Source organism: Amblyraja radiata, chromosome 38 (assembly GCF_010909765.2).
Source record: "Amblyraja radiata isolate CabotCenter1 chromosome 38, sAmbRad1.1.pri, whole genome shotgun sequence".
Taxonomy (NCBI): domain Eukaryota; kingdom Metazoa; phylum Chordata; class Chondrichthyes; order Rajiformes; family Rajidae; genus Amblyraja; species Amblyraja radiata.
Window position 1 is genome coordinate 854,292 of NC_045993.1, and position 22,863 is coordinate 877,154.

General features: G+C 49.5%; 1 protein-coding gene across 3 annotated transcripts in view; it reads right to left on the minus strand.

The window, feature by feature from the left end:
- Positions 1-5,013: 5,013 nt before the first annotated feature.
- Positions 5,014-22,863, minus strand: part of LOC116967014 (protein kinase C and casein kinase substrate in neurons protein 3-like) — a 32,738-nt gene continuing 14,888 nt past the window's right edge. Inside the window, exons 2-10 of one of the 3 annotated variants that reach the window (XM_033013441.1) lie at positions 19,566-19,701; positions 18,224-18,380; positions 17,035-17,270; positions 15,640-15,792; positions 15,158-15,333; positions 12,168-12,288; positions 11,377-11,462; positions 8,830-8,942; positions 5,653-5,931 (exon numbers count right to left, since the gene is read on the minus strand). In XM_033013441.1, the coding sequence (XP_032869332.1) occupies positions 5,819-5,931; positions 8,830-8,942; positions 11,377-11,462; positions 12,168-12,288; positions 15,158-15,333; positions 15,640-15,792; positions 17,035-17,270; positions 18,224-18,380; positions 19,566-19,679 (1,269 nt within the window). In that variant the 5' untranslated portion in view covers positions 19,680-19,701 and the 3' untranslated portion in view covers positions 5,653-5,818. Of the gene's footprint in view, positions 5,932-8,829; positions 8,943-11,376; positions 11,463-12,167; positions 12,289-15,157; positions 15,334-15,639; positions 15,793-17,034; positions 17,271-18,223; positions 18,381-19,565; positions 19,702-22,863 lie in introns of all 3 variants that reach the window. The other 2 variants (XM_033013442.1, XM_033013443.1) reach the window with 2 other exon arrangements.

The following is a 22,863-nucleotide window of genomic DNA, read 5'->3' on the forward strand; positions in this document are numbered from 1 at the left end:
TTAATAAGCTGCTATTTCCAAGGACAGTTGTTATTTCAAACATTAATTTTTGTTTCTTCAAATTAAGTGTAGTTTTTGATTTTCCCTTGCCTCCACATAATGGATCATGCCACAGTGTCTCGGTGTGTCGTGCTCCTGCCTCCAGAGACAGGGTTGATGGTTCAGGACCTGATGGAGAGATCTGAGGAGCCAAAGCAGGCTGTCCCAGACATACAGCTCCTACATTGAGATAGTGGCGCAGCGGGTAGAGCTGCTGCCTCACAGCGCCAGAGACCCAGGTTCGATCCTGACTACAGGTGTTGTCTGTATGGAATTTGTACATTCTCCCCGTGACCTGCGTGGGTTTTCTCCGCCTGCTCCGGTTTTCTCCCACACTCCAAAGACGTGCAGGTTTGTAGGTTAATTGGTTTTGGTAAAATTGTAAATTGTCCCTCGTGTTTAGGATAGTATTAGTGTGCGGTGTGGACTCGGTGGGCCGATGGGCCTGTTTCTCTAAACTGATCTAGTGTGAAGGGGTGATCGCTGGTCGGTGTCGACTCGGTGGGCCGATGGGCCTGTTTCTCTAAACTGATCTAGTGTGAAGGGGGTGATCGCTGGTCGGTGTCGACTCGGTGGGCCGATGGGCCTGTTTCTCTAAACTGATCTAGTGTGAACGGGAGATCGCTGGTCGGCTTGGACCCGGTGGGCGGATCGGCCTGTATCCGCGCTGTATTTCTAAGTTAAATTGAACAGGGCTGCTCCTTACCTGCTCCTTCAATATTCCACCGCTCCTCTCCTGTCACAACCAGTTCGTCAAACCTTCGTCAATTCTCTCCCTGAACCTCCCAAACTGCCGATGAATTGGAGGACAGGATTTATCGGTTTATATTCTTATTTTGCAGTGCACTTTTAGAGGAGTTAGTGATTCCTAACATTTAAGTTATGTCCGTAGAAAAGTTTGAAGACGACATGCATCTCTGTTGATTTGATGAATGCTTCACGAGGTAAACTGTAATAAACATGGATAGTAAACATGAATTTGGTTCTTTACTTAATCAAATTATTGCATTTATTAGAACGTGGAGGAACTGAAGTGGTCTCGGCTGTGGGAGCAGCATATTTTAATGTGACATCTTGTTACCATTGATTGTGTACAGACTAGGAGTTAAATAGTTCAAGAAGGAACTGCAGATGCTGGAGAATCGAAGGTAGACAAAAATGCTGGAGAAACTCAGCGGGTGCAGCAGCATCTATGGAGCGAAGGAAATAGGCAACGTTTCGGGCCGAAACCCGGAAGGGTTTCGGCCCGAAATGTTGCCTATTTCCTATAGTGGTGATTGTTCAACTCTTTGCATGGAGCGAAGGAAACGTTGCCTATTTCCTTTGCTCCATAGATGCTGCCGCACCCGCTGAGTTTCTCCAGCATTTTTGTCTACCTAGGAGTTAAATGGTTTCCCACAGATCTGTCCATATTTGCAATGAGTTGGATTTTTAATAAATGCAATGCCATTTATTTTTACCTTTACAAGGTGTTTTTATGTTTCTTTCAAAGATTGTATAAATACTGAAACCATTTGCATTTGCACTTGTACACAGTACCAACTTGTAGTTGTACCAAGGCCTCCAAGGAAATAACGTCTCATCAGAGTTTATTCAGATCTGAAATCTATTTATTTGACAAAACTCCTTTCCAGTGCTGAGTTTGCAAGTCAGAGTCATTCATGGGTTTACTCCGGGTGCTCCGGTTTCCTCCCACATCCCAAATACGTGCAGGTTTGTAGGTTCATTGGTTTCTGTAAGTTATAACCATATAACAATTACAGCACGGAATCAGGCCATCTCGGCCCTTCTAGTCCGTGCCGAACACGTATTCTCCCCTAGTCCCATCTACCTGCACTCAGACCATAACCCTCCATTCCTTTCCCGCCCATATGCCTATCCAATTTATTTTTAAATGATAAAATCGAACCTGCCTCCACCACTTCCACTGGAAGCTCATTCCACACAGCTACCACTCTCTGAGTAAAGAACTCAGCTACCAACTCTCTGAGTTGCCCCCTCGTGTTCAGGGAGTGGATGAGAAAGTAGGATAACGGGCGATCAAGAGTGTTTGGGCTGTGGGAGGAAACATGAGCACCCAGAGGAAACCCACGCAGTCACGGGGAGAATGTGCAAACTCCACACAGACAGCATCCAAGGTCCGGATCGAGCCGGGGCCTCTGGAGCTGTGAGGCAGCAGCTCTACCCGCTGCGTCGCAGTGACACTGGAATCTTAAGCAAGACGGAAGAAGGGCCTGGACCTGAAACGTCGACTGCCCATTCATTCCACAGATGCTGCCTGACCCTCTGAATCCCTCCACCACTTGCTTTTGCTTGATAATGAATTCCTGTCTCCCTAGTCTGTAGATCAAGGGTTCCCAACCTGGGGTAAATTTGCCCCCAGGGGGTAACGTTTGCCAAACCAGGGGGTAAATTTGTTGATTCTGGATTTGTACATATTGTTCCTCACTGACTGACTGTGTTTGGTTCTGGTATACCGGTATCTGTTCATCATTAGTCGTTCATCAATAAGTGAAGTAACGTTGTTATGTGCCATTAAAGTTGCCGGGGGTAAACGGGACGTTAAGGTTTGGGGACCCCAGCTTTAGACGTTGGTAAAGGAGATGGAGTCTGTCGCGAGGATATAAAAACCAACAGAAGATTCTTCAGCGTTTCAGACAAGGTAATTTATTGCTACAAAATTAAATCCAAAGCATTTTGCCGTGTCCATATACAAAGATTTGCAAATGTAGCTTCCTGTCATATATATATATTTTATATTGACCCATGAAACAATCCTTCAACGTTTTTGTCATAGAGACAAGGTCATGAAGATTAAGCTATAAAACAAAATGTTCTTCTTTAGCTACATCTTCGATTGATCAGGTAATGGAGGATGCTTTTGTAACAGTCAGTTTGTTAGCGTAACTGTTGGCCAGCCACGATGAATAGTGAATGTGTCTGTAAGTCATGGCCAGGGGTCTGGGCTGGTGGTTCTAATGAATTTATCCAAAACTCAAAAAATATAAATCTGTGTGATTGTGAATCATCGCAGTGCGTCACCAGGAACACAATGTCCCTCACTTCATTCTCCATCTGTCCTTTCCTGAAAGTACTGACCCTTGTCTCAGGAATGCAGGTGTCGTGATCAAGGAGCAGTTACACACCTGCCTTGCCCTCTTCTCCCCTCTCCTTATGGGCAGAAGATACAAAGCTTGAATGTGCGTACCTCCAGATTAAGAAACAGCTTCTTCCCCGCTGTTATCAGCATCAAGAACAGCGGTCCCATACGCTAGGTTTTAGTCCCGTTCCTCCAACCTACCTCATTGTAGAAGTTGCACTTTTTCTTTGGAACTGTAACACTATATTCTGCACTTTGGTATTTTTCTCTTTGCACGGCCTGTTGTACATGTGTCTGTGTAAGAAGGAACTGCAGATGCTGGTTTCAACCGAAGATGTTGGAGGGGGTGTGAGTGGTGGGGCAGTGAGTGGGTGTGATGTTGGGGGAAGATGCTTGTGTCAAGTATCAGGTTTGGGGACATCATCAGTGATGTTGGCGATAATTGTCCATGCCAACCTGGCTTCCAATTGAGATGGTAGTTGAGGTTAGTCATGTGTGGAGTTCTACTCCGAGTAGACCAGGAGCCAACAGCAGAACCCCTTCTCTCATACTTGTTAGTGAACACAAGGTAGACACAGAGTGCTGGAGTAGCTCAGCAGGACAGGCAGCATCTCTGGAGAGAAGGAATGGGTGACGTTTCGGGTCGAGACCCTTCTTCAGACTGATTGTTGGCATTCACTGTGGTACTGTGGAGGTATGGTTACTGTATCGAGATATTAATATATGTTTTCCAGCTAAAGGTCGTGTTAAAATGGAACCAGTTTGTTAGCTGGGGATTTGTTACGCAGGGTACGTTGCGTGCTGCAGGTGTGAGTGTAGCTGGGACTAGTTGTACAATACAGTGCGTGTTGCAATCCGTGGGGAGCTTACATCACTGGTTGCTATTTCACATATTAAAGAGTCTGACAAGATTGCAGTGTTTGCCAGAAAACGTTACAGTATTGTATCATTAAGTCTGCAATTGGACTACTAGAACAACATTTAAAAGACATCCAGAACCAGGGGCCACAGTTTAAGAATATGGGGTAAGCCATTTAGAACGGAGACGAGGAAACACTTTTTCTCACAAAGAGTGGTGAGTCTGTGGGATTCTCTGCCTCAGAGGGCAGTGGAGGCCGGTTCTCTGGATGCTTTCAAGAGAGAGCTAGATAGGGCTCTTAAAGATAGCGGAGTCAGGGGATATGGGGAGAAGGCAGGAACGGGGTTCTGATTGGGGATGATCAGCCAAGATCACATTGAATGGCGGTGATGGCTCGAAGGGCCGAATGGCCTACTCCTGCACCTATTGTCTATTTAGACGGGTACATGGATAGGACGGGTTTAGAGGGATGTGGGCCAAATGCAGGCAGGTGGGACTAGTGTTGATGGGGCATGTTGGTGGGCATGGGCAAGTTGGGCTGAAGGGCCTGTTTCTGCGCTGTATAATTCTAAATGATGTTCTCGATCTCTCCATTTTGGCAAGTATATCATGCAATCACTCCAGTATGTAAAGCATGGTCTTTGTTTGAAAACTCTGTAAAATAAACTTTGAAGATAACTGGCCTTTATCAAAGAGGTGAAGGCTATCCAGCATCAGGGATATTATCCATGGAAACATTTCTGTCATGTGTTGTCGGGAGCTGTGTGGGGTTGGCTGGCCATGTTGACCTGTGTGGGGCTGGCTGGCCATGTTGTTCATCCCAAGACAAAGCAAATTCATTAACTCCAGATAGACACAACATGCTGGAGTAACTCAGCGGGACAGGCAGCGTCTCTGGAGAGAAGGAATGGGTCGAGTCCCTTACTTCAGACCGATGTCAGGGGAGTGGGTGGGGCAGAGATAGAATGTAGTCGGAGACAGTGAGACTGGTGGGAGAACTGGGAAGGGGGAGGGGATGGAGAGAGAGGGAAAGCTTCCATCGTGCATCCCAGGGGTTAGCACCAAGTCTAGGGACTCGTGGGTTGATGGCCTGTCATGTTAGTTATGATCTAGCACCTTAACAAAGGCAGAACTTGCCAGGAGAGAGGAAGGGGTAGGAAGGAACTGCAGATGCTGGTTTAAACCCAAAATGCTGGAGTAACTCAGCGGGACAGGCAGCAACTCTGGAGAGATGGAATGGATGACGTTTTGGGTTGAGACGCGCTGAGTTACTCCAGCATTTTGTGTCTATCTTCGATGAGGTTGGGCAAGGCCTGGCAAGTGATGGGACCCAGATAAGAGGGACAGAGGTTGAAGGTGAGAGGGGACTGATTTAAACGTTTCCACCCAGCAGGTGGATGGGTGGTGGGAAGGTGCGTAAATTCACCTTTGAAAGACAGGTAGGTGGATAAGAAAGGTTTGGAGGGGTACGGGCCAAACGGGACCAGCAGTGGAAGGCAGCTTGGTTAGCATGGACAAGTGGGGCCGAAGGGCCTGTTTCCGTGCTGCAAGATTCTTGCCTCCCTCAGGTTGGCCCACAGTGTAACGTACTCAACTCTCTAGACACAGCAAGAATACCTCAAATAGTAACGTCACACCCCTGTACAATTTGACATGGATAGTCCACTCGAGTAATATTGTCACTGGGACTCACAGGGTAAGTTAATGCAAAGGAGAATAACAAATGTACAAATGTTTTTGCGAGCAGTGTCTCCCAGACGGTTGCTGTTGCTGCTTGCTGTCCTTGTGTTCGAATGTCCCCGTGTTTGTGTGCGTAGTTTCTACTGTACGAGCTCCACATAGTTTGCAGGGTACAGTCCAATCCGGCCTCCATCCAGGTAACCTTTACACCAGCCCTGTTCATCCTCATCCTCGATTTTAGTCAGTTCCTGACCTGGGAAAAACAAACACACACACACACAAACATCACAACGGGCGTGTCTCGTCGTAGAACATGAAAATCTCCACTACTCCGCCATTGGAAATTGAAATACCCACTGTCAGAGTGAGACGAAACTCAAAGGTAGACACAAAATGCTGGAGTAACTCAGCGGGTCAGGCAGCATCTATGGAGAGAAGGAATTAGTGACGTTTCGGGTCGAGACCCTTCTTCCAAAAAGTCGCCAATTCCTTCTCTCCATATATGCAGCCCGACCCGCTGAGTTACTCCAGCACTCTGTGTCTGTCTTTGGTGTAAACCAGCATCTGCAGTTCCTTCCTACACATGGAAAGAGCCTCCTTGGCCATTACATGACCATCTACATTCTAATCCCACTCTCCCCCAACAACGTTTACCAAATCCTACCACTTACACCGCACTAGAGATAATTTAGTAGCAGATTAGCCCACCACCCCACAAGCCTATGTAGACGGGGAAAACTCACATGGAGTCCAGGGTTTACTTTCACACCAAACTCTTTATTTCTGAAATAACCTCATTTATTTTTACTGCCTCGGCCACTAGATGTCAGCCTCTCCCCAAGTAATATTGAGGAGAGAAAAAAGACAGAGTGCTGGAGTAACTCAGCGGGTCAGGCAGCATCTGTGGAGAACATGGATAGGTGACGTTTCACAGAGTGCTGGAGTAACTCAGCGGGTCAGGCAGCATCTGTGGAGAACATGGATAGGTGACGTTTCACAGAGTGCTGGAGTAACTCAGCAGGTCAGGCAGCATCTGTGGAGAACATGGATAGGTGACGTTTCACAGAGTGCTGGAGTAACTCAGCGGGTCAGGCAGCATCTGTGGAGAACATGGATAGGTGACGTTTCTGGTCGGGACCCTTCTTCAGACGGCAGTGACACTAAGAGAGACTGCGGCCTCTCATGATATAAAGGACCTGGGACTTTGTGGACGGCTGAGACTGCAGAAATACAGTATGGAAACAGGCCCTTTGACCCACTGAGTCCAAGCCGACCAGCGATCACCCCATACACTAGCACTATCCTACACATACTTGGGACAATTTACATAATTTATCAAAGCCAATTAACCTATAAATGTACATTTTTGGAGTGTGGGAGGAAAATGAAGATCTCGGAGAAAACCCACGCAGGTCACAGGGAGAACGACAAACTGTACAGACAGCATCCGTAGTCAGGGTTGAACCTGTGTCTCTGGCACTGTGAGGCAGCAGCTCTACCCGCTGCACCACTGAACCGCCCTGTGAGTCATATCCAAACTCCAAGTCAGTGTGGATTGCCCTTATCACCAGATTATACCTCCCTCTTCTGTTTCAGTCCCTTAATACAGGGTGACATGCACAACCACCGTCTAACCAATTCATCTCCCAGTGGTCCTGGCTCCTAGTTTCAACTCCGCATCTTGAACTATGTTCATTAGAAAGAATGTCTAGATAATTATGGCTTGCATTAAGGGCCTGTCCCACTTGGCGAGGCGTCATTGACTGACTTATCAGGTCACTGAAAGATTTTGAACGTTTCAAACTCCAGCGACAACAAAAAAAATGTTGCGATACGTGAGGAGACACCGCGCTTCAATACGTCATCACGCCCTGACTCTTTCGGTGACCTGATACGTCAGTCAACGATGCTGGCAGTCGCCGAAAAAATCTCTAAGTGGGACAAGCCCTTTAGTCAGACATCTTCAGTGTAATAAATGTACAGTACCTCAAAATAGCCCAGGTAGTTGGTGGATGAACAGAGGTGGCAGAGTACGCACAATATAGACCGGAATGAAGATTTCTGGAGTGAGTGAAGCAAATGCTGGAAGTTCCAGGCTACAGCCTGTCTGTGAGCAGGCGAGGTAGTCATTGACCCAAGATGGGAGCAGGGGTTGTACTTGGACGCAGCAGATGGTGCAAGACCCTGGAGTCACTGATGTTGACGGCACCTTGGGGTGACCTTGGTGCATTCACGGAGATTCAGTGGAATTCATTGCCACAGACGGCTGTGGAGGCCAAGTCAATGGGTATTTTTTAACACAGAGATAGGCAGATTCTTGATTAGTACGGGTGTCAGAGGTTACAGGGAGAAGGCAGGAGAATGGGGTTGAGAGGGAGAGATAGATCAGCCGTGATTGAATGGTGGAGTAGACTTGATGGGCCGGATGGCCTAATTCTGCTTCTTGAACTTATGAGGGGCCAAATTGTCTGTCTCTGTGCGCAGAGGCCTGGAAGACTGAGAGAAGGTCTTCCACAGTGAAGCTAGAAGTCTCAAGCTACAGATACTCGGTGAGGGAGTCATTGACTGGGATGTCAGGACTTTCACATGAAGAAAGACTGGACAGACTCGGCTTGTACTCGCTAGAATTCAGAAGATTGAGGGGGGATCTTATAGAAACTTACAAAATTCTTAAGGGGTTGAACAGGCTAGATGCAGGAAGATTATTCCCGATGTTGGGGAAGACCAGAACTAGGGGTCACAGTTTAAGGATAAGAGGGAAGTCTTTTAGGACCAAGATGAGAAAATCATTTTTTACACAGAGAGTGGTGAATCTGTGGAATTCTCTGCCACAGAAGGTAGTTGAGGCCACAGTTCATTGGCTATATTTAAGAGGGAGTTAGATGTGGCCCTTGTGGCTAAAGGGATCAGGGGGCATGGAGAGAAGGCAGGGATGGGATACTGAGTTGGATGATCAGCCATGATCATATCGAATGGCGGTGCAAGCTCGAAGGGCCGAATGGCCTACTCCTGCACCTATTTTCTATGTTGACTGAAGATCTGAAGTAGGACGTCTACAAACAGAAGAGATCCAGCCTCGAGCGTCCACTGCGCGCAGGGTCCGCGTGCGACGGAGAGGGGGGGAGATAGCTGAGGTTGGTCCAGTGCTTACCCGCCTTGAAACTCAGCTCGTCTGATTCCTGGCTGGAGTAATCATAGAGGGCGCGGATTCTCACGCCTGGGATGTTCCTGCCATCCTCCCCCAAGGAATAACCTTTATTTAAACTGTGAAACCAAAACAAAAGCGGAGTGGCGTTTAGGAAGAGCGTTGGTCGTGGACCAGTGTACGATGGAAGTGCAGTGATCTGGTGCGTGGAGAGCCTCCTGTCCACAGCCTCTGTGTCTCTGCTTTTACCCAACTCGGACAAGACGTTGGCACTTCCAAGGGATTGGATTCAAACACTAAACCCGCAGTTTTTATTTGTTGCGTTTTGCTTCCTCTGCTAAATTGAAGTACGCCGATTTCATCAATGAGGAGAATATAAATAATTACATATTCAGGAAATCCAAAGAGTGAGTTTGATTTAACCCGTGGGGCTAAAAGAATCAAGGGATATGGGGAAATAGCAGGAACGGGATAATGATTTTGGATGATCAGCCATGATCATATTGAATGGCGGTGTTGGCTCGAAGGGCCGACTGGCCTACTCCTACACCTATTTTTCTATGTTTCTAGTAACGGAAAATGTTTAGCAGGTCAGGCAGTATCTGCGGAGGAAGAAGCTGTTGATGTTTCAAGTTTATGGCCGACCATCGTCAATCGATCAGTCGTCATCGCTGTTTCACTCCCCCCACAGTTGCTGCCCGATCTGCTACTTAAACCGATTATTATCTGCTTTGACCTCATAGTCTTGACGTACATTGTTTGACCATAAAGTGTTTTAACGTTGAATCTGGAACCGACAATCTATGCTGGTGAATGGAGATTGGTATTAAGAGTGATTACATAGTGCCTTGCAGCACGGTGGAGCAGCGGGTAGAGTTGCTGCCTCACAGCGCCAGAGACCCGGGTTCAATCCCGACTACCGGTGTTGTCTGCACGGAGTTTGTACGTTCTCCCCGCGACCTGCGTGGGTTTTCTCCAAGATCTTCAGTTTCCTCCCACACTCCAAAGACGTGCAGGTTTGTAGGTCAATTGGCCTGGTGTATGTGTAAATTATCCCTAGTGTGTGTAGGATAGTGTTAGTGTGCGGGGATCGCTGGTCGGTGCGGACTCGGTGGGCCGAAGGGCCTGTTTCCGCGTTGTATGTCTAAACTCCGACGTATATCCTGACCTCTGTATCTGCAGGCGAGACGGACAAAAATACTTGACCTGATAATTAGCAGATTTTTGAGGATGTACTATAGTTCACATTGGTCACTGCTGCTCAACCGCTGGTCAATGCTGGTCAACCGCTTGTCACTGCTGCTCAACCGCTGGTCAACGCTGGTCACTGCTGCTCAACCGCTGGTCAACCGCTGGTCAAAGCTGGTCAACGCTGGTCAACCTGGACTAAGCAATAAATACTGACCAGGTGCTCCCACATTCCCTGCATTCCAGGTATTTTTGTGAACGTTTTGGAAGAGTGTTTTGTGTTCTCAGTCTCTGCTTGTATGTCCATGAGCATGTGTAATGGGTCTATAGACTCTGGTCATTTTCAGATTGCCCAGATCACAGGGAACGCAGCCTCTTTGGACGCTGGGCAGGGATGTAGCTTCGATCACGGTCAGGGTCGTGTTAACGGCAGTAACCGCATTCACCAGGGCGTTTGTAACCAGTCCCTGTCATGGACAATGGATGTTAGACACAAAATGCTGGAGTAACTGCGGGACAGGCAGCATCTCTGGAGAGAAGGAATGGGTGACGTTTTGGGTTGAGACTCTTCCTCAGTCTCGGAGAAAGGTCTCGACCCGAAACGTCACCCATTCCTTTGCTCCAGAGATGCTGCCTGGCCCACTGAGTTACTCCAGCGTTTTGTGTCTATCTTCGGTGTAAACCAGCACCTGCAGTTCCTTCCTGCACATTTTGTGGACAATGGAGACCGTGGTGAAATGTAATCACCGATTGTGCAGCAAACCGTGGCTGAGCAAGATCTCCCGGTGTGGTTAATGATCACCATTGCCTGAGAAAGCCACAGTGTGGGTCGACCCACGACTATCCAGCCCCTTTGCTTCCAGAGCCTAGCCTTGGGAGGGGGGGGGGGGGGGGGGCAGAGATACCGGCTGTGGAAGTCGGCTATGGCCAAATTCCACCCGCCGATCGGCGCGGAAATCTCGATGAGATTGAGATCAGCCGTCTCGCCCGACCTGGGCAACACACACTGTCGGGGGGGGGGGGAGGTTTGTCCAGATTACAGGAGGGGGCTGGACCACCAGTTGCCAGATATCCAGCGGTGGGCCTGTACACATTGAGGAAGAGTCCGTTCTCACCATCACCCACTTATCCTGGCAGCTTCAGCACCATGTGGTACATGCTGGTTATTGGGGAGGGGATACGGGACCTGGACATCGTTGTCCAGACTGCACCTGTCCAGGTGTGGTCCAGAGTCCACCACCGCACGGTGGGATGTAGAGGGAGCGGAGTGACTCTGTGACTCTGCCGTTTGTGGGAGGGAAGGAGGGAGATTGTGGAGCAAACCCTTGACTTCAGGAGTGAACCCACCAGGTCCTCAATGTTCACCTTAAGCTTTGAAGAACCACCTTCTCTGCTTCCTTCTGTCCTTTTCCCTTCTTGTCTGTGATCTTCTCTGGCCCTGGGCTCCATTCCTGCAAGGAGCAAGGTTTGGCATTAGTCCCCAGTGAAGCACGCACTTCACGTCTCAGCTGACGACAGTCGCCTCGTGCAAGTCCGCTGTGTCGCGGTGGCCAGTCCCACGTGTGGAATGGCCAGTGCACAGTGGAGCAGCGGGTAGAGCTGCTGCCTCACAGCGCCAGTGACCCGGGTTCCATCCTGACTACAGGTGCTGTCTATATGGAGTTTGCACGTTCTCCCCATGCCCTGCGTAACTTTTCTCCGGATGCTCCGGTCTCCTCCCGCACTCCAAAGACGTACAGGTTTGTATACGTGGTGTAATTGTAAATTATCCCCAGTGTGTGTAGGATAGTGTTAGTGTGCGGGGATCGCTGGTCAGCACGGACTCGATGGGCCGAAGGGCCTGTTTCCGCGCTGTATCTCTAAACTATTCCTACAACACTACACGGAATGTCACCATCTTGCTCAAACGAGTGGCAAACAACGATAAAGGTAGGGGCGGGGAAGCAAGGAACTGCAGATGCTGGTTTACACAAAAAGACAAATAGTGCTGGAGTAACTCAGCGGGTCAGGCAGCATCTCTGGAGTGGAGGAATTCCTTCTCACCTGCTGAGTTTCTCCAGCATCTTTGTCTCCCAGCCTCATGTGTCTATCTTTGAGGGAGAGCAAGGGTTGGGTTGGGTTGGCGTTGGATTGTGATGGCGGGTGGGACCACTCACCTCAAAGTGCGGCCAGTTTGTCGGCATTCCCGGCCCATACGTGTTGCGCCACCATTTTAAATCGTTCTGGTCGTTTATCGATAGCACCGTCTGGTGAAGATCCTTAAATATCGAGCGGAAACTACGGGGAGAGAATTGGCAGCAATTGGTGGAGGTGATCAATAGAAGGGGCTTCATTCAGGAGAAGCATCCTGACTCGAGACGTGGCTCTTGCTGAGGGAGGGGTGTGGATCGCCAGCATGGTGTGTCCCAGCCACTGGCAGACAGACACACTGAGCCGTCCTGAACCAACTGGAAGCCTCGACAACACAGTAAAAAGTGGAAAGAGCCCTGGTTTTCAAGGGAAATTGGACACTTGGTTTGGAAAAAGAGGGAGATCTACAATAATTATAGGCAGCATGAAGTAAATGAGGTGCTTGAGGAGTATAAGGAATGTAAAAAGAATCTTAAGAAAGAAATTAGAAAAGCTAAAAGAAGACATGAGGTTGCTTTGGCAAGTAAGGGGAACGTAAATCCAAAGGGTTTCTACAGCTATATTAATAGCAAAAGGATAACGAGGGATAAAATTGGTCCATTGGAGAGACAGAGTGGACAGCTATCTGCAGAGCCAAAAGAGATGGGGGAGATATTGAACAATTTCTTTTCTTCGGTATTCACCAAGGAAAAGGATATTGAATTATGTGAGGTAAGGGAAACTAGTAGAGTAGCTATGGATACTATGAGTTTCAAAGTAAAAGAAGTACTGACACTTTTGAAAAATATAAAAGTGGATAAGTCTCCAGGTCCTGACAGGATATTCCCTAGGACATTGAGGGAAGTTAGTGTAGAAATAGCCGGGGCTATGACAGAAATATTTCAAATGTCATTAGAAACGGGAATAGTCCCCGAGGATTGGCGTACTGCGCATGTTGTTCCATTGTTTAAAAAGGGTTCTAAGAGTAAACCTAGCAATTATAGGCCTGTTAGTTTGACTTCAGTGGTGGGCAAATTAATGGAAAAGATACTTAGAGATAATATATATAAGCATCTGGATAAACAGGGTCTGATTAGGAACAGTCAACATGGATTTGTGCCTGGAAGGTCATGTTTGACTAATCTTCTTGAATTTTTTGAAGAGGTTACTAGGGAAATTGACGAGGGTAAAGCAGTGGATGTTGTCTATATGGACTTTAGTAAGGCCTTTGACAAGGTTCCTCATGGAAGGTTGGTTAAGAAGGTTCAACTGTTGGGTATAAATGCAGGAGTAGCAAGATGGATTCAACAGTGGCTGAATGGGAGAAGCCAGAGGGTAATGGTGGATGGTTGTTTGTCGGGTTGGAGGCACGTGACTAGTGGGGTGCCTCAGGGATCGGTGTTGGGTCCTTTGTTGTTTGTCATGTACATCAATGATCTGGATGAAGGTGTGGTAAATTGGATTAGTAAGTATGCAGATGATACCAAGATAGGGGGTGTTGTGGATAATGAAGAGGATTTCCAAAGTCTACAGAGTGATTTAGGCCATTTGGAAGAATGGGCTGAAAGATGGCAGATGGAGTTTAATGCTGATAAATGTGAGGTGCTACACCTTGGCAGGACAAATCAAAATAGGACGTACATGGTAAATGGTAGGAAATTGAAGAATACAGTTGAACAGAGGGATCTGGGAATAACCGTGCATAGTTCCTTGAAGGTGGAATCTCATATAGATAGGGTGGTAAAGAAAGCTTTTGGTATGCTAGCCTTTATAAATCAGAGCATTGAGTATAGAAGTTGGGATGTAATGTTAAAATTGTACAAGGCATTGGTGAGACCAAATCTGGAGTATGGTGTACAATTTTGGTCGCCCAATTATAGGAAGGATGTTAACAAAATAGAGAGAGTACAGAGGAGATTTACTAGAATGTTGCCTGGGTTTCAGCAACTAAGTTACAGAGAAAGGTTGAATAAGTTAGGTCTTTATTCTCTGGAGCGCAGAAGGTTAAGGGGGGACTTGATAGAGGTCTTTAAAATGATGAGAGGGATAGACAGAGTTGATGTGGATCAGCTTTTCCCTTTGAGAAAAGGGAAGATTCAAACAAGAGGACATGACTTCAGAATTAAGGGACAGAAGTTTAGGGGTACTTCTTTACTCAGAGAGTGGTAGCGGTGTGGAATGAACTTCCAGTGGAAGTGGTGGAGGCAGGTTTGTTGGTATCATTTAAAAATAAATTGGATAGGCATATGGATGAGAAGGGAATGGAGGGTTATGGTCTGAGTGCAGGTATATGGGACTAGGGGAGAATACGTGTTCGGCACGGACTAGAAGGGTCGAGATGGCCTGTTTCCGTGCTGTAATTGTTATATGGTTATAGATCCTTCAGCAAAATACAGAGGAGCAGTGGGTGGAGCCGCTGCCTCACAGCGCCACAGACACAGGTTCAATCCTGACCTCAGGCGCTGTGTGTGTGTGTGTGTGTGTGTGTGTGTGTGTGTGTGTGTGTGTGTGTGGAGTTCGCACGATCTCCCAGTGACCGCGTGGGTTTCCGCCGGATGCTCAGGTTTCCTCCCACATTCCAAAGACGTGCGGGTTTGTAGGTACCTGGCTACCGGTGAGTGAAGCATCAATGTACCTGACTATAGGTGAGTGAAGTGTCACTGTACCTGGCTACAGGTGACTGAAGCATCAATGTACCTGGCTACAGGTGAGTGAAGTGTCACTGTAACTGGCTACAGGTGAGTGAAGTGTCACTGTAACTGGCTACAGGTGAGTGAAGCATCAATGTACCTGGCTACAGGTGAGTGAAGTGTCACTGTAACTGGCTACAGGTGAGTGAAGTGTCACTGTAACTGGCTACAGGTGAGTGAAGTGTCACTAACTGGCTACAGGTGAGTGAAGTATAAATGTACCTGGCTACAGGTGAGTGAAGTGTCACTATAACTGGCTACAGGTGAGTGAAGTGTCACTGTACCTGGCTACAGGTGAGTGAAGTATAAATGTACCTGGCTACAGGTGAGTGTGAACGTTGCCTCACCTCTCATTGTTGGTCACATCCAGGTGCCGATGTATGGACAGGAAGATCTGTTTGAGGAAGACGGTGCGTTTCTGCTCCAACTGTTGACTCTGATCAAAGACCATCTCCATCTCCTCCATGTACTTGGGGTTGTACTTGTTTAGATCCTCGATGGTCTTTGTATAACGTTGCTTCACCTTGGCGGGGAGAGGGGAGAGGGGAGAGGATGAGTGGACAAAGCCGGAGGGAAACACGAAAGCACATCCTGTAGGTAGTCACCACGTTTAAAAAACAGGTACATGGATAGGATAGGTTGAGAGGGACTAATTCTTGATTAGTGCGGGTGTCAGGGATTATGGGGCTGTGAGGCAGCAGCTCTACCCGCTGCACCACCGTGCCGCTCCAGACCGTGGACCCTAACGGCACCACGGCCAACACTGGGGTCATGCGGGTCACGGTGTCCGTGCCTCTGTTGTCCCGCGATCCCGGAATTCCCGGCTCACCTTCTCCGCCTCCTGGCTGCGCTGCTCCCTCTGCCGCAGCTGTTTCTGCTGCTTCCAGGAGGAGGCAGCGTTGGCACGGCACCCGTTCTCCCGCAGAATGGCCACGCGCTCCTTTTTCCGCTTGGCGTGGTAGAGTTTCCTCAACTTCCCTGCCTGTGGAGAGGGCAGACACGGGCGGTGGGGGTGAGGAACTCTGTGGGTGAACGGGCACCGCACCGATACAGGACAAGTGGAACGGTCTACGCCGATCAGACAACAATCATTAACCTTTTGTCCAGGGGTTCTGCGCTTTCCTGAATCCATGCGCCACCCCGTGTGTTTCCTTGAATCCCCCAAAATAACTTTTGTGGTGCATCTCACAAAATGCCGGGGTAACTCAGCGGGACAGGCAGCATTTCTGGAGAGAAGGAATGGGTGATGTCTCGGGTCGAGACCTTTCTTCAGACGGATGTCAGGGGGGAGGGAGACAGGTAAGTGAAGGTGTGAAAACAGGGCAAAGGGAATGGAGATCAAGGAAATAGATTGTTGTTAGCAGGGGAGACCCCCGTAATGTTAGCTGGGATACCCCGACACCCCGTATTATCTGTTTAAGAAAGAACCGCAGATGCTGGAAAAATCGAAGGTAGACAAAAAATGCTGGAGAAACTCAGCGGGTGAGGCAGCATCTATGGAGCGAAGGAATAGGTGACGTTTCGGGTTGACCCTAAATGTCGCCAATTCCTTCTCTCCATAGATGCTGCCTCACCCGCTGAGTTTCTCCAGCATTTTTTGTCTACACCCTATTATCTGATTTGATTGGACAGCTTGCCAAAGCTTTTCACTGTACCTCGGTACAAATGACACCAGTAAAATACTGAACAGGCCAGTTTTCCAGGATGGCGGGACTGTCATATGCTGAGAGAATGGAGCGGCTGGGCTTGTGTACACTGGAATTTTAGAAGGATGAGAGGGCATCTTATTGAAACATATAAGATTATTAAGGGTTTGGACACGCGAGAGGCAGGAAACATGTTCCCGATGTTGGGGGAGTCCAGAACCGAGGCCACAGTTTAAGAATAAGGGGTAAGCCATTTAGAACGGAGACGAGGAAACACTTTTTCTCACAGAGAGTGGTGAGTCTGTGGAATTCTCTGCTTCAGAGAGCGGTGGAGGCAGGTTCTCTGGATACTTTAGAGAGAGAGCTAGATAGGGCTCTTAAAGATAGCGGAGTCAGGGGATATGGGGAGAAGGCAGGAACGGGGTACTGATTGGGGATGATCAGCCACAATCACATTGGATGGCGGTGCTGGCTCGAAGGGCCGAATGGCCTACTCCTGCACGTATTGTTTTATTGTGAGCGAGACTGTCTATTACAGGGTGGATCTGGGCGGTGAGAGGTGTTTACAGGTGACGTACCTTTTGCAGTTTCTTTGTCCAGGGCTTCTGCGCTTTCTTGAATCCGTGCGCCACCTCGTGTGTTTCCTTGAATCCCCCAAAGAACTTTTTGTGGTACATCTCCTTCTGCCACTTGCGGATCCGGCCCGTGTCCTCGGCCACCAGGGAGGTGTGGATGTCCGAGTGCAGCTCACTGAGGCGGTCAGCGGACGTGAGGAAGGCGTGCCATGCCTTCAACAGGGTGCCGTACATGGGACCTGGTGATCACCATGCACACACAGGCTGGCAATGTAGTTAGATGCTGACCCAGCCTCCCCACCTGCATTGCCTCATTCTCCCACCAAGCCCCCCCCCCCCCCCCCCCCCCCACCCTGCCCCTCCCACCCTGGGCTTGCACGGTGGTGCAGCGGGTAGAGCTGCTGCCTCACAGCGCCAGAGACCCGGGTTCCATCCTGACTGTGGGTGCTGTCTGTACGGAGTTTGTACGTTCTCCCCGTGACCCGCGTGGGTTTTCTCCGGGTGATCCGGTTTCCTCCCGCACTCCAAAGATGTGCAGGTTTGTAGGTTAATTGGCTTGGGGTAAGTGTAAATTGTCCCTAGTGTGTGTGGGACAGTGTTAGTGTGCGGGGATCGCTGGTCAGCATGGACTCGGTGGGCCGAAGGGCCTGTTTCCGCGCTGTATCGCTAAGCTAAATTAATATAAACTTCCCTCCCACGATCACCACTCACCCTGTCTGCTCCCCCTCCCCACCCCCCTCCCCCCCGCATCACACAACATCCCCCCCCCCTAACATCTCCTTCCCCTCTCCCAATCTCCTTCCGCCTTTACATTTCACCCCCCAAGAGCCAGAGGTCAAGGGTTTAAGGTGAAAGGGGGAAGATTTAATAGGAGCCTGAGGGGTAACTTTTTCAGACAAGTGGTGTCCAAGCTGCCAGAGGAGGTAGTTGAGGCAGATTACAATCGAGCCGTATACAACGTATAGATTCACGATAAGGGAATAACGTTTAGTGCAAGGTGCCTTAGTTAGAGTGACTAACGCTGCTGTGGGAGGCGAGAGGTTTAAGATCTGCTTCTGTGGCTAGCGAACAAATAGTCGCTTGGGTCGTACGCCATCTTGGAGGTTTGGAATGGCCAGCACGGACTCAGTGGGCCGAAGGGCCTGTGTTGGGTCAGGGTCCATGGAGTGTCCCTGAGCCAAGTACTACTCACTTGCTTCGACCAAGGGCTTCCACTTGCGTGACCAAGCCGCCATCTGCAGCGAGTACTGTTTCTCGATCTTGGCCCTCTCTTGGAAACACAGCATGATGTCGTTGCAGATCTTGTAGCCATCGTCCACTCGCTTGGCCGTGCTTTTATACTTGTCCGGCTGCAAGCAGGAGACCAAAGCTGGGTTAAAGTCCAGTTCAGTTCATTATCACGTGTACCGAGGTACAGTGAGAAGCTTTTGTTGCGTGCTAACCAGTCAGCGGAAAGACAACACAAGGGGAAGTCCTTTAGGACCAAGATGAGAAAAACATTTTTCACACAGAGAGTGGTGAATCTGTGGATTTCTCTGCCACAGAAGGTAGTTGATGCCACAGTTCATTGGCTATATTTAAGAGGGAGTTAGATGTGGCCCTTGTGGCTAAAGGGATCAGGGGGTATGGAGAGAAGGCAGGTACAGGATACTGAGTTGGATGATCAGCTATGATCATATTGAATGGCGGTGCAGGCTCGAAGGGCCGAATGGTCTACTCCTGCACCTATTTTCTATGTTTCTATGATTACAATGTAATTCACCCCTGGTCCAAGATTTCCTGTGGTCAAGAGACTAAATATAGACACAAAATGCTGGAGTAACTCAGCGGGTCAGGCAGCATCTGTGGAGAACATGGATAGGTGACGTTTCACAGAGTGCTGGAGTAACTCAGCGGGTCAGGCAGCATCTATGGAGAACATGGATAGGTGACGTTTCACAGAGTGCTGGAGTAACTCAGCGGGTCAGGCAGCATCTATGGAGAGAAGGAATGGTGATGTTTCGGGTCGAGACCCTTCACACTGAGATTCGGGGGAGAGGGAGACAAGATATACACTGTGATGTTGAGAGATATAGAACTAATGAATTAAAAATATGCAAAAAAGTACCGATATTCAAGGAAACATCGTTAGCCATGAGCTAGGTGAAAACCAGTTACTGACAACGAGACTCATCAGGACGACAGTGTAACAAGTGGGGGAGGGACGGAGAGAGAGGGAAAGCAAGGGTTACTTGAAGTTAGAGAAATCAATATACACGCTGGGTTGTAAGCTGCCCAAGCGAAATATGAGATGCTGTTCCTCCAATTTGTGCTATGAGGAGGCCCAGTACAGAAAGGTCAATATGGGAATGGGAGTTAATATGTTTGTCAACCGGGAGATCGTGTAGCAACTAAAGACCCTAGTGGTGAATCCTGACCCTTGGTGGTGAACCCTGACCCTAGGTGCTGAACCATGACCCTTGGTGGTGAACCCTGACCCTTGGTGCTGAACCCTGACCCTTGGTGGAGGTGACCATAGGCCGTGTTATACCTACCATCCAGAAGCTGTTGCTGGTCGCTTCAGGGCTCGGGACATTGCAGTACTTCAGAGACATGGCGGCTCGTTCAATGGCCTTCCCTTGCTCCCCGGCGCTCTGCCCGTCTGGCATCAACTCTCCCGTCCGCCCGGGCCTGGAAGGGAATGGCAGCGTGAGATGCTGGCGGTCACTGGCCCAGTGGGCACAGACCCAGTGACCATTCACCCAGTGTCCACTCACCTAGTGGTCACTGGCCCAGTGGGCACAGACCCAGTGACCATTCACCCAGTGTCCACTCACCTAGTGGTCACTGGCCCAGTGGTCATAGATCCAGTGGCCATTCACCCAGTGTCCACTCACCTAGTGGTCACTGGCCCAGTGGGCACAGACCCAGTGACCATTCACCCACTGTCCACTCACCTAGTGGTCACTGACCCTGTGGTCACAAATCCAGTGGTCAAAGATCCAGTGGTCAAAGATCCAGTGGTCAAAGATCCAGTGGTCAAAGATCCAGTGGTCACTGACCCAGTGGCCATTTACCCAGTGTCCATTTACCCAGTGGTCACATATCCAGTGGCCATGGGCCCTGGTCAGTGGGCAAGTCCCGAGTTTGTTCTCATGCAATGGAGTCCAATTCAGGAGCCACTGGTCACCCCATCCCTCCCCCCACCCCCACGGGGCAGAGTTGCGGGGGGGGGGGGGGGTCTCTCTGCGGCCGGGGGGGGTGAGAAAGTGGGGAGGAATATGGAGGGGGGGGGGGGTGAAAGGTCAGAAGGAGGAGAGGGGGGAGGGTGTACACGGCTTTACCCCGGTCACTGTCCGGCCCCCGGTTGACCACGGCCACACGGACTGGCCGGACACTGGGTCCACGACCACCTGCAACATCTGCAGTTCCTTCCCCGCACTAAACTCTGCAGATTTACCCAGTGAACTGACCAGTGTTTCTGCAGCTGCTGTGAATCAGTAACTCACTCACTCACTCGCTCGCTGTCTCCGAAGTCACCGCCGTTTATTCCACAGAAAAAAAGCAACTTAGTTGTCCTGGAACCTTCAGACTCTGGCTCCGAGCCCCTGGTTGCTGGTGCTCGCTAAATGCGGGACACACACACACACACATATACACACTGACACACACAGAGACACATACATACACACAGATATACAGAGAGACACACACATTCACACTGCCACACACACACACACGCCCCGACTGACTGATACTTTATTGTCACATGGGCCGGGTGCAGTTGGAGACTTTGTTTTGCAAACAGTGCAGATTTGAAAAAGCAGGTGTGAGCGCCGTGTGTGTGTTTGCACGCGTGCGTGTGTCTGTTTGTGTGTCACTGTGTGTTCTGTTTTTGCAAGCGTGCATGTATGTGTATGTCTGTGCGTGTATTGTGTGTACTGTGTGAGTGTGTCACTATGTGTGCGTGTCACTATGTGAGTGTGTGTGTGTGAATGTATGTGTATGTGTGCACTGTGTGTTTGTATTGTGTACGTGTATGTGTACTCACTGTGTGTATGTGTATGTGTGCACTGTGTGTCACTGCGTGTGTGTGTGTGTGTGTCACTGCGTGTGTGTGTGTGTGTGTCACTGCGTGTGTGTGTCACTGCGTGTGTGTGTGTCACTGTGCGTGTGTGTGTCACTGTGCGCGTGTGTATGTCATTGTGTGTGTGTGTGTCACTGTGTGTGTGTGTGTGTGTGTCATTGTGTGTTTGTCATTGTGTGTGTGTGTCATTGTGTGTGTGTGTCACTGTGTGTGTGTGTGCACTGTGTGTGTGTGCACTGTGTGTGTGTGTGTCACTGTGTGTGTCACTGTGTGTGTGTGTCACTGTGTGTGTGTGTGTGCCACTGTGTGTGTGTGTGTGTCACTGTGTGTGTGTCACTGTGTGTGTGTGTGTGCCACTGTGTGTGTGTGTCACTGTGTGTGTGTGTCACTGTGTGTGTGTGTCACTGTGTGTGTGTGTGTCACTGTGTGTGTGTGTCACTGTGTGTGTGTGTGTGTCACTGTGTGTGTGTGTGTGTCACTGTGTGTGTGTGTCACTGTGTGTATGTGTGTCACTGTGTGTGTCACTGTGTGTGTGTCACTGTGTGTCACTGTGTGTCACTGTGTGTGTGTGTCACTGTGTGTGTATGTGTGTCACTGTGTGTGTGTGTGTCACTGTGTGTGTGTGTGTCACTGTGTGTGTGTGTCACTGTGTGTGTGTGTGTGTGTGTGTCACTGTGTGTGTGTGTGTGTGTCACTGTGTGTGTGTGTGTCACTGTGTGTGTGTGTGTGTGTCACTGTGTGTGTGTGTCATTGTCTGTGTGTGTGTCACTGTGTGTGTCACTGTGTGTGTGTCACTGTGTGTGTCACTGTGTGTGTGTGTCACTGTGTGTGTGTGTCACTGTGTGTGTGTGCGCGCCACTGTGTGTGTGTGCGCCACTGTGTGTGTGGATGCCACTGTGTGTGTGTGTGCCACTGTGTGTGTTTGTGTCACTGTGTGTGTGTGCCACTGTGTGTGTGTCACTGTGTGTGTGTGTGTGTGTCACTGTGTGTGTGTTAGTGTGTGTGTGTGTGTGCGCTTGTGTGTGTGTGACTGTGCGTGTGTGTGCACTGTGTGTGTGCACTGTGTGTCACTGCGTGTGTGTGCACTGTGTGTGTGTGTGTGTCACTGCGTGTGTGTGCACTGTGTGTGTGTGTGTGTGTGTGTGTGTCACTGTGTGTGTGTGTGTGTGTGTGTCACTGCGTGTGTGTGCACTGTGTGTGTGTGTGTGTGTGTGTGTGTCACTGCGTGTGTGTGCACTGTGTGTGTGTGTGTGTGTGTGTCACTGTGCGTGTGTGTGGGGCTGTGGCATTCTGACCAGGCACTCCTGGCAGCCACAGCCGGAGCTAAATGTGAGTGAGTGAGTAATTCAATGCGGCCGCGCCTGACACAGGATTCCCGACTCTGGGAAGCAGTTGCCTCTCTGCATTCCCCTTGGACGCGAGCCAGTCTCTCCCGACACTCCCCTGCAGCCTGGGCACTCACCAACCCAACGCCAGTCCCCTTGTACATCAGAAAGGCCAGCACACTCCACAACACAGGACAGTCCAGCAAGGCAACAGGCCCTTCGGCCCACAAGGTCCGTGCTGTACACGACGCCAAGTTATACTAATCTCTGCCTGCATGAGATCAATAACCATCTGTCTATTTAAAAGCCTCTTAAACACCAATAGACAACAGGTGCAGGAGTAGGCCATTCAGCCCTTCGAGCCAGCACCGCCATTCAATGTGATCATGGCTGATCATCCACAATCAGTACCCCGTTCCTGCCTTCTCCCCATATCCCCTG